Below are 10,009 nucleotides of genomic sequence, written 5' to 3'. Positions count from 1 at the left end.
GGAGGAGGGGCAGCGGGAGGGGAGGCAGGAGGAAGAGTCTCTGGAAGACCGGCAGCGGGAGGGGATGGAGGAGGAAGAGCCTCTGGACGACTGGCAGCAGGAGGTGCAGGAAGGTGACACTGAGGAGAAGAAGAACTCAACAGTCCACCAGGAAGATGATGGGAAGGAGGGGAGGAGAGAGAAAATGGAGACTAAAGCAAAGAATAAAAAACAGGTCAGCATGGCTCTGCCTTTGCTGACGGGAGTCTCCCCGGCCGGATTCCTCTCAGCCAATAAGAAACAGCCAAGAGGAACTGACCACGTAGTCCAGGTAAGAATGCCATATATGGACCTGACTGTATTGTTCAGATTCTTGACAGTTTGTGGATTTTATAAAAGTAAAATACAAACTTAAAGTTCGATAGAATTCTCTAATTTCAGCTTTACATTAGCTTTACCATTTTATGACATTTCAGACTCCAGACTCAAAATCCAAAAACATTTATACTGTTTTTATTCAACGGAACATTCAAATTAAACTGCTAATTGCTGCATTTTCCTAAAAATTGTCTTTTCTAATTCATCATTTTGGATGTCAGAATTAAAAGCAATATGAATCTTGCTGGGAAGCACGGTGGCACAGTGGTTAGCGCCGTTGCCTCACAGCACGAAGGTTCCGGGTTCGGACCTTTCTGTGTGGAGTTTGCATGTTCTCCCCGTGCTTGCGTGGGTTCTCTCCGGGTACTCCGGCTTCCTCCCACAGTCCAAAGACATGCAGCTTAGGTTGATTGGTGTCTCTAAATTGCCCATAGGAGTGCATGTGCGTGTGTCTGGTTGTTCGTCTATGTGTTAGCCCTGCGATGGATTGGCGACCTGTCCAGGGTGTACCCTCGCCCGATTGCTGGCTGGGCTGGCCCGGCCCCCCCCCCCCGTGACCCCGTTCAGGGACAAGCGGTAGAAAATGAATGAATGAATGAATGAATCTTGCTGATATCTGATATTTTGCTCTCCTCGTTTACTTCAGGTGAACGGGAAGCTCTATCCTCTGGCTAAGGTCCAGTTGGGGAGCATGGGGGCGCTTCATCCAGCAAACCGTCTGGCAGCCTATCTGACTGGTCGGGTGGGGTCCAGCAGGAAGCAGCAGGGTACTTTGTGTTCATCTTCATCCTCCTCTAAACCTCCTCAGACCCAGAGTTCAGGACTGACGCTGCAGACCGTCTCTTCAGCTTCCCCTGGACTTGCTACCTCCACCATGACCCCATGTCCATCAAAACCACAGTCGTCAGCCACAGAGCTCATGTTAAAAGCCTCCTCCACAGGTGAACATATAACTTATCCTTTAAACGTTATCCATTCGGTGCATACTTTCATACAAATGCACCACAATACTGTACGCATAGCATTAAAGAGCTAATGATAATTAGCTGATGCAGGCTGCTTTTTACGCCCCGATTTTACTGACAGATCTTTAAGCATTTTGTAACATCAGTAAAGCCTTGACTAAAGGAAAAAAAAAAAAAAAAAGGTTTTCCTAGTAATGAGCTAATGCTAGCAGATTTGTATGCTAGCTTAGTGGTGAAGTTATGTTATTGTTGGTGAACCACTGATTACTTAGTGGCTAACAGAAACCAAAATTTAGTCAAACCCGTGGACATAATAAATGCAGGTTTCAAGTTTATTAAAGAAAAATTTCCAAGGAACAGTGAAGATAAGATTAAAGAAGGTGTCTTTGTTGTTCAGCTTCTTATAGATGATAAATCTGAAAAGGCTGCATGGAGAGTTTTTTACTTAGTGGCGGCACATTTTCTTGGAAACGGCAAGACAGACGGTTACAAAGATAGAAAGGCTCTGCAGACAGTGTGTCGAAGGAGCAGACCCTGTAAATTAAACTCAAAGCAAAGTCGTAGCTTTAACGTCTCAGACTGATGGCATGTGTGTCACAGTGCTTCAGCCTGCAGTGAAAAAGGTGAACCAATCAGCTGTCGGCTCCTCCAGCCAGCCTACGGGTGAAACACCTGAGGTGGAGGGGACCCAGTTCATCAATCTGAGGGTGTACCCGAGTCCTGTGAGGCCGGGCAGCCAGTTCAGAACGGTACGAGCTGCTTCCGCCCCCAAAACAGGTAATACTGCAGGTGTCTGGTACAGCTGTCATCATCACAGGTTTATTAATCACAGTTATTGCTCACCAGGTACTAGGTGGCTAGACAGCACATGCGTTTCGATATTTTAACTTTTTCTGATTTATAGACCACAATGTATTTTTGGCTGGTATTTATCTGCACACTAATAAACATGATGCTGATGTTTTTGTTCTGATCATGAAGTTTCAGACCGTAATTGTAAAAGTTTCTGTAGTAATAAATCTATAAAGAACCTGTGTTTCTGCAGTAATGCACCGCATTTCTGTCCTCATGTGTTTCAGATTTTGAGGCGAGCAGCTCTATGGTTCAACCTGGAAATTCGTGTCCAGGCTCCGTTGCTCCTAAAGGTTCTCATATGTTGTTGGTTCCGGTCCAAGGTCCTGGCGCAACGGCTCCTGTATCAGGTCTGGCACCCCAGGTCCCGGGCCCCCCAACCACCAGTCAGAGGACAGTTCTACAGTCGGTCCAGACAGCATCTGGTGTAAAGTACTACCGCAGACAAGATGGTAAACTGGTCCAAATTGTTCCTGTCAGCCAGCTGCAATCAGCAAATCCACACATGCCAGTTGAGAGAGGTGAGCGTGCAGGACTGAAGGAGGCCAACACAGCCGTCTGCACAGGCCCATGGTTCACAGTGTGCATATATAAAACATTTTAAAGCTTCTGTAGGCTCAGGGGATACAGCATCTGACTACAGAGTGCATCATTCTCATTCAGTAACCCTGCAAAATCCACCAACCCCTGTCCAGAGACAAGCAGCACCAGTGAATGTGGTTTCCTCACCGTAATGTGTGTGAGTCCAGACCCTAGTTCAGCTTATCGCTCTGTGCCGTAGACCTCCACTGTTGTCCACCAGCTATTAAATGAAGTGGCTTAGATCATCTGGATGAGCTGGTGTCTTGTTTCCAGCCTCATCTCAGATTGTTACAGGTTGACTAGAGACGTATTAGTTCCTCTGTAACAAGGGACAAAACCAGCAGATTAAGACCCATCATGGAACAAACCAGAGTCACCCTGATGATTTCCCAGTTGAAACATTTTCATGATGAAAGTTTATTTAATGTGAAGTTGGTGCTTTTGTCTTTCCTCCCCCCTGCAGGCCCTTCCTTTGAAAACTCTTCCAGCCCTTCCAGCAGAGCGGACAGAGGGGGCTCTGTCCGCTCTGCTGCACCTCCTCAGACTCCAGTCGTCACTGTTGTGAGCCAAACACTCCCTCTGACCACAGTAACAATGACCACCTCCACCCCCTCCCTGTCTGGCCTCCGGTCCTTCACTGTGTCCCCCCCAACTACCCCCCTCTGCCCAGACCCTGGTCTCCTAGCTCAGAAGGGGATGTGCACCATCAGAATCATCCCTGTCAAACCCAGCAAGGAACCAGTCTTCATCGCCTGTCCTAAACTCCTCCCCAAGTCTCCCACCAAGATATTGTCATCTCCAGGTTCCTTCACTCCCCTCCAACCTCAGCCCTGCCCACCTGCAACCCCAGTGAACTTGATCTCCCTCAGACCCTCCACAGGCCAGCGGGCTAAGGTCGGGGTCAAAATGCTGACTGTGTCTCCGGTTCCAGTGGGCCCTGGTGGTGTGGCGGTCCAGCAGAAACCTGCCTCATCTCAGGTGTCCACCTGCACCACCCAGACCCCCACAGAGACAACTCACAGACCCACAACTCAAGCTCTACTTCCACCCCCACCCTCGGTGTCAGAGGTCACACCTGGGCCCCCAGCTGACAGGGGCAGTCCTGAACCGGAGCTGGCCTGTAACCTAGTGGACCTGGACATTGTCTGTGTGGAAGATGAGGCGGAGCTTATTACCACGGTGGCACAGCCGATGGAGGTGGTGGACCTGGGGTCGAGCAGTGAGACAGACAACTCGTCCGACTTTGAAGATGAGCCGATGACAATGAGCCATGTAAGAAAGAGATCATATTAATCAGAATTTAATCAGCAGATTTAGGATCCAACGGTAATTCACAGCTTGTCTCACAAGACACCAATCCTAGGGGTGAACAAAGACATTAATCACATTGTATTTTCCATGTATGATTTTGCCTTCCAATGATTATGAAAACAGATTCATAAAGATAAAATGATTATTGCACCACATTCCATTCTGCAGTAAGAGCACTCAGAGAGCACACGTACCTCCGCCAAGGCACAACATTCGCTCACGCAAGTGGGTCGCTTAGAAAAATCAATCAAATCAATCAATCAAAATGTATTTGTATAGCAATTTAAAAACGTCTGGTCAACCAAAGTACTTTACACGGCAATGCAAATCCAGAGTAAAAAATGTCAGAGAAATAAAACAACATAGGAACATAAAAACACCAAGTACACAGAATCACCAGATAAAAGGAGGAAGCATCAGACGATACTATGTATTAAAAGCCAGAGTGAATAAACATGTTTTAACCAATGATTTAAAAGTTGTTGATTTAAAAATTAGATTCAGAACAACACAAAATGTGTTCTTAAATCTTTTATCCGGATGGGATCCAGATCATCCTTTACACTGTGCATCTTTCCTGAACATTTCTCAGTTCAATTGTCATTACAGACCAAGTTATGGCAGAACACGTGTTAAATTGAGTTTTCAATGTTAACTTTGAATGGCCATCAGATCCGGAATCCAGATCAGATCTGAATGAAATTTGGTCTGTGACAGACACTGCCACCATACACGTGTGTGTCAAATTTTAAACAAAAATGATTTTGATAACTTTTGACATAGTTAGGATTTGTTTTAGGTTGCTCCATGTTAACGATAAGATGTTTTTGGATTCTCTTTTTCATTACTGACCTTTTTTCAGCCAAAATCGAATCACGTCTAGGGTTGGTCCCCACCGATGTCTGTACCAGGTATGCTGCTGATCCATCCAGCAGCTATTTGTCTGTAATGTTGCTAGCCAACACACACACACACACACACACACACACACACACACCATTATCTCCTTGGTGGAGGTAACAGTGCTCTTGTTTTGTCCTCTTATAAATCCAGCACACCCCTGCAGCGCCACACAGTGTGAGCAGTCTTTGCTCCGGTGAAGTGAAACTTTACTCAAGGTGACAACACCTGAGCTCGTTAGTGTACATTCAGAGTCCTGACTCAGTGACGTGAACATACAGGCATGAAACACATGTTGATCTGACTCAGTGTGATATCCACTTCCTGAGGATATCACTATCTCTGATGTCTCTCCACAATAAACCTCCACAAACCCACATAGAAACCAGGGGAGCAGGCTCTACAGCACCTGCCTGAGAATCCTCCTGTTTCTGTGTTCCCTCCAGTCTCACAGTGATCCAGTGATGGCTGTGTGTACGTCCATGGGGACACTGTGCACACTGCCCATTAGAGTCCCCGCAGAGTGACATGCTCCAGTGTGTCTGCATTGTGTTTCATATGTTCTGTATGTTCTGCTGCACCAGAACGAACAGGAGAGGGAACGTCGCAGGAGGCTTCAGCAGCTGTTTAACCACCTGAGGACAGAGTTAGGACTGACTCATGAGAAGACATCCAAGGTCTTCACACTGAATAAGGTCAGACTCTTTAACACCCGCTGACAGAAATCAGGTTCATATGTTCTGTATATACATCCACTATTTCCATGTCTCCTCCTTTTTCTATTCTTTCTTCCTCTTACATTCTCTGAGCCACATCTTCCTCTTATCTCTCTGCTGCTGTAGTTACTATGGGTTGACGTTCTGTTGCAGGCAATGCAAGTGATCAAGAAGCTGAAGACGACCCAAAGACGCCTGAGGAAAACAAGGAGGAAGCTGAGGAGGAGGAGGGATGACTACCTCTCCATTATCGCTCCAACAGCAGGTATCGCTATCATTGCATCACCTGTGTTCTGACCCCCAGACAGCAGGAAAACAATTTTATTACATTTGTAAAGACAAATGAGCCAAAAATCAACACTAACAAAATTAATGAAACAGGAATTACACACCACGTTTACTGTGAAACATCAGCTGTACTTTAACAATCAATAATATACAGTGATTGTGTCATGTTTGTTCAGGTGAGAGCAGACGGGTGGTGGGCAGAGGTCTGAGAGTAAGGACAGCATGTAAGAGAGCAGACACAGATGTGATGGAGGTGGTGGATCTCTTAGACAACTCATCTGATGAGAACAATGTCATCACCAAGGAAACCAGCATCATCACTGTCACCAGTGTAAGTGTGCCTGTTTAGTCACATGTTAGCAGAGCCTCCTGATGCAGAGCCAGCTGACTCTCACATCTCTGTGTTTATGTCAGGAGGAGGAGGAGGTGGTACCGTCTGTTACCATGGAGATGGAGGTTGAGGACTGTCTGCTGGCGGGGCTGGCGAGGGTGAAGAGTTCAGAGTAAGAGCCGATGCCCTTCCTGTCTTATCAACAGTTCTGAGTCAGTGTGGGAGAAATGTTTTTTCTTTTACTTCGACCGTCTTATGCAGTGCAGTTTTAATGCAGTTACACATTTTAACATGTCTGTTTTGTCTTTACCCAGGTTCCAGTTTTACTGCTGTTACTGAACAGTGTCAGTGTTTTAGAGATTCAGACTTTAAAAGCGTTAACGTTGGTCGGTGTAAGCCAAATGAAAGGAACCAAATATTAGACCTGTATGAAGTGCGAATAGGTTGAACATGACAGTAAGCGGACCTTACCTCAACATCTGTTCAACAAGTAAACATTTACATAAGAGTGTATTTTCATCCACTTTGCCCACAGGCCCACACCACAGGATGTTTTACAGATACTGCACGCTTGTTTATAGCAACACGCTGCAGCTGGAGCTGACCGTATGTAGTATCACTGCCGGGGCTAATTAAACAGGAGCGGTCCAGCAGTGACTCCAGAGTCCAGGGAGAAGGACAGACTCTTTCACTCAGTGTTGTGTGTCAGGAATATTATTTATTTAGATTTTATGTGTTCATGGAGATAATGGTACATGTGCCGTGATCCTGTGCCTTTGCTGTTGAAAACCAAACTGCTGCTGCTGCTCTAGAAACATTTTGTTCTTTGTTAGTACTGTGTGTAAAATTAATTCAAAGAGCTGAAAGGCTGATACTGCCGCTACTGACGAGATAACGCTAGCTGTCCATAGTCTGAGACCTTGCCTCGCTGCGTCGTATCATATGGTAAACCAAGACATTGAATTGTTTGTTTGCTGTAGACCTGGTTGATGATTCTTTTTGTCAGTTGCAGTGGTTTACATTTTATGGCAGTAGGGAAATGAAATCTTATTTTTGTTTTTGTATTTATTTTTGTAAGTTATAGAGCTGGGATCACAGTGTGTTTTTTTGTTAAAAGAAACACAATAAAAGAATCTCTGATACATATTTAAGCCAGAGATGAGCAAGAAACGTTTAAGAGTGAATCGGGGAGGAAGCCTCAGTCGAATGTCTGGGAATAAATAGTTGAGTTTAAACTCACTTGTTGTTTGTGATTATTTTCTGTTAACAGAAGCAGTTTGTGTGTGAAGCAGATGATCGGAGGTCAGAGCGTCACCGTCGCCGAATCAGCTGGAAACTCTCCTGAGAGACTTCTGTTAGAACAGGTGAGATCAGGTAGAGCTGTCGTGTTAGAACAAGAACTCGTTTATATGGCCTAGCTTCAACTGTGTTTCATTAAAAACTGGAGCAAAACCACAATAAACTAATATAACACATGAAAAGGTCCAAGTTGACTAAAGGTTTGGACATGTAAAGTCTAGTCTGAGTTTTACGAAGCTGCTGTCACTAACTGCAACTTCTTCACAGTAAAACCTATAATCTATTGTCCTAACTGGCGAGCTTTTATTGTGAAGCAGCTGCAGGAAGTGTTAGGTGTCGTGTGGAGGTCAGCGTGACTCTTTTTTTATAAGAGTTGTGGTGTTTTGTGTTTCAGGCTTTGCAGAGTGACATAGAGAGAATTACGTGCCTGGACCCTGTGACAGATACCTCAGGAGAGGAACCAGGTGAGGATGAGGATGGTGTCTCCCACAGCTGTTGGCATTTGTCCTTTTCTAGAGGCTTTGTTTGAACTGAGCTCAGCAAACCTTTGTGAGATCAGCATGTCAGAGGGTGAAGCTTCTCCCGGTGGCTAACTAGAAAAGCTCACCTGTGCTGACGACTTAATCCAACAACGTGATTATGTGTAAAGCAAAAAAATAATAATTTGGGGTGTAGTTTCTCTTGTCCCACTCACATAAATGAGTGGAAATCTACAGCAGGGTCGCAGATGCAGTTTGTCCTCGGCTGCTAAAGCAACATCTTTTCCTTTTGTAGTATTAATCAGATCTTTAAAGGCCCGAGTTACCTTTTTACAATTAACGAAGGCCTTGTGACAACAGCGTTTATGCCTCTGGTTCAGTTGTTGTCGTGTGAAAATGCTTTTTGATCCTGGTTTGGCTGGAAGACGGGCAGATTTTTTTGTTTGTTCAAATGTTTTTGAGAGTTTTAGGTTAAATTTACTGTTAGAAAGTGTGAAATAGGTCTTATGTTCAAGATTCATATGTTTTTATTTGTCACAAACACACTGTAAATCACAGGTTGTATACTGAAAAAAGAGTGTGCAGTACACAGTAATAGTTTAAATAAAAGTAAAACTGAAGGTTTGAAAAAGAAATATAAAGTATAATAGCTGGAACTTTTGTATAGCCCAGTGTACACTGCAAAATGTGTTTAGGAGGCTGTGCAGTTGTAAAGTGATGTTAACGAGGGGTTGTCAGCAGGCTTGAAATGTTTCCAGAGAGTTAAAGAACACATCTTGACACAAAACGCTGCCGGACAAATCATCTGTTCACATGTGTTTAAAACTAGATGGGGTGGAAAAGGAATGAACAACACAGCCAGACAGGATGTTTGGTTTCAGCCTGTGATGTGCTCCGGCTCTCTATACGTTCCATCCACGCCGACCTCTAGGTGGCGCTTTAACCTGTTGATGTGTGTGTTACTGCAGGTAAATGTGAGCAGAGTGACTTGAGGAAAGTGCAGCACCTATCATCCCAACAGGAGACGGAGAAGCAGGAGAGAGAAGCCAGTCGGATGCCAGCAGCACCTGGGGGCGGGGTCTTTGAGCCTCCAGCAGGCAGCTTGACTGATAGTGACGTTATAATTGCGTCATCTGATCTGCAGCAGAGTCCCCAAGCACCTCCCATTTTTACTTCTGCCACACCCACTGTATCACTCATCCAACAGGCTCTGGGGGTCCTGGAGGGGTCAAACCCTGTGCAGGATCCACCTGCGGTATCTCACAGTGCACCTGTACTGAGGGACAAGCCGAGGACGATCCCCAACATCCTGTCTCGTAGTAAAAATCCAGCTCCACTAAAATCTGTGCTCCCCAAGACTGTGCAGGGTAAGACTGACATGTATTGTTCAGGTGATTAGATTTTAAATGAGTGTTTGAAACGTGCGTAAAAACACCTGTATGTCACATGTAACAGCTGACTCGCTAGGCCATGTGGCTGACTCACAGACGTTAACTGGCTCACTGATTGGCAAACTATTTCACTAGCTACGTAAATCCCTAGGTCATTAACTGGTTCATCAAGAAGCCAGCTCAACTAAATAATACGTTATCCATCCATCCATCCATTTTCCTCCGCTTATCCGGGACCGGGTCGCGGGGGCAGCAGTCTAAGCAGAGATGCCCGGACTTCCCTCTCTCCAGACACTTCCTCCAGCTCCTCCGGGGGAGTGCCGAGGCGTTCCCAGGCCAGCCGAGAGACATAGTCCCTCCAGCGTGTCCTGGGTCTTCCCCGGGGCCTCCTCCCGGTGGGACATGCCCGGAACACCTCCCTAGGAAGGCGCCCAGGAGGCATCCGAAACAGATGCCCGAGCCACCACAGCTGGCTCCTCTCGATGTGGAGGAGCAGCGGTTGTACTCTGAGCTCCTCACCTTATCTCTAAGGGTGCGC

General features: G+C 45.8%; 1 protein-coding gene across 1 annotated transcript in view; it reads left to right on the top strand.

The window, feature by feature from the left end:
* mgaa (MAX dimerization protein MGA a) overlaps positions 1 to 10,009 on the top strand; it is a 46,109-nt gene that overhangs the window by 31,631 nt on the left and 4,469 nt on the right. Inside the window, exons 16-27 of the mRNA XM_020621321.1 lie at positions 5 to 310; positions 1,004 to 1,298; positions 1,923 to 2,099; positions 2,402 to 2,695; positions 3,220 to 4,028; positions 5,552 to 5,662; positions 5,837 to 5,948; positions 6,148 to 6,302; positions 6,386 to 6,474; positions 7,573 to 7,666; positions 7,996 to 8,065; positions 9,049 to 9,447. Coding sequence (XP_020476977.1) covers positions 5 to 310; positions 1,004 to 1,298; positions 1,923 to 2,099; positions 2,402 to 2,695; positions 3,220 to 4,028; positions 5,552 to 5,662; positions 5,837 to 5,948; positions 6,148 to 6,302; positions 6,386 to 6,474; positions 7,573 to 7,666; positions 7,996 to 8,065; positions 9,049 to 9,447 — 2,911 coding nt within the window. The remainder of the gene's footprint in view (positions 1 to 4; positions 311 to 1,003; positions 1,299 to 1,922; positions 2,100 to 2,401; positions 2,696 to 3,219; positions 4,029 to 5,551; positions 5,663 to 5,836; positions 5,949 to 6,147; positions 6,303 to 6,385; positions 6,475 to 7,572; positions 7,667 to 7,995; positions 8,066 to 9,048; positions 9,448 to 10,009) is intronic.

This window comes from Monopterus albus, unplaced genomic scaffold (genome assembly GCF_001952655.1).
Source record: "Monopterus albus unplaced genomic scaffold, M_albus_1.0 scaffold258.1, whole genome shotgun sequence".
Classification (NCBI taxonomy): Eukaryota; Metazoa; Chordata; class Actinopteri; order Synbranchiformes; family Synbranchidae; genus Monopterus; species Monopterus albus.
The sequence above is the reverse complement of the archived record's forward strand: the minus strand, read 5'-3'. Positions and strand labels throughout refer to the sequence as shown.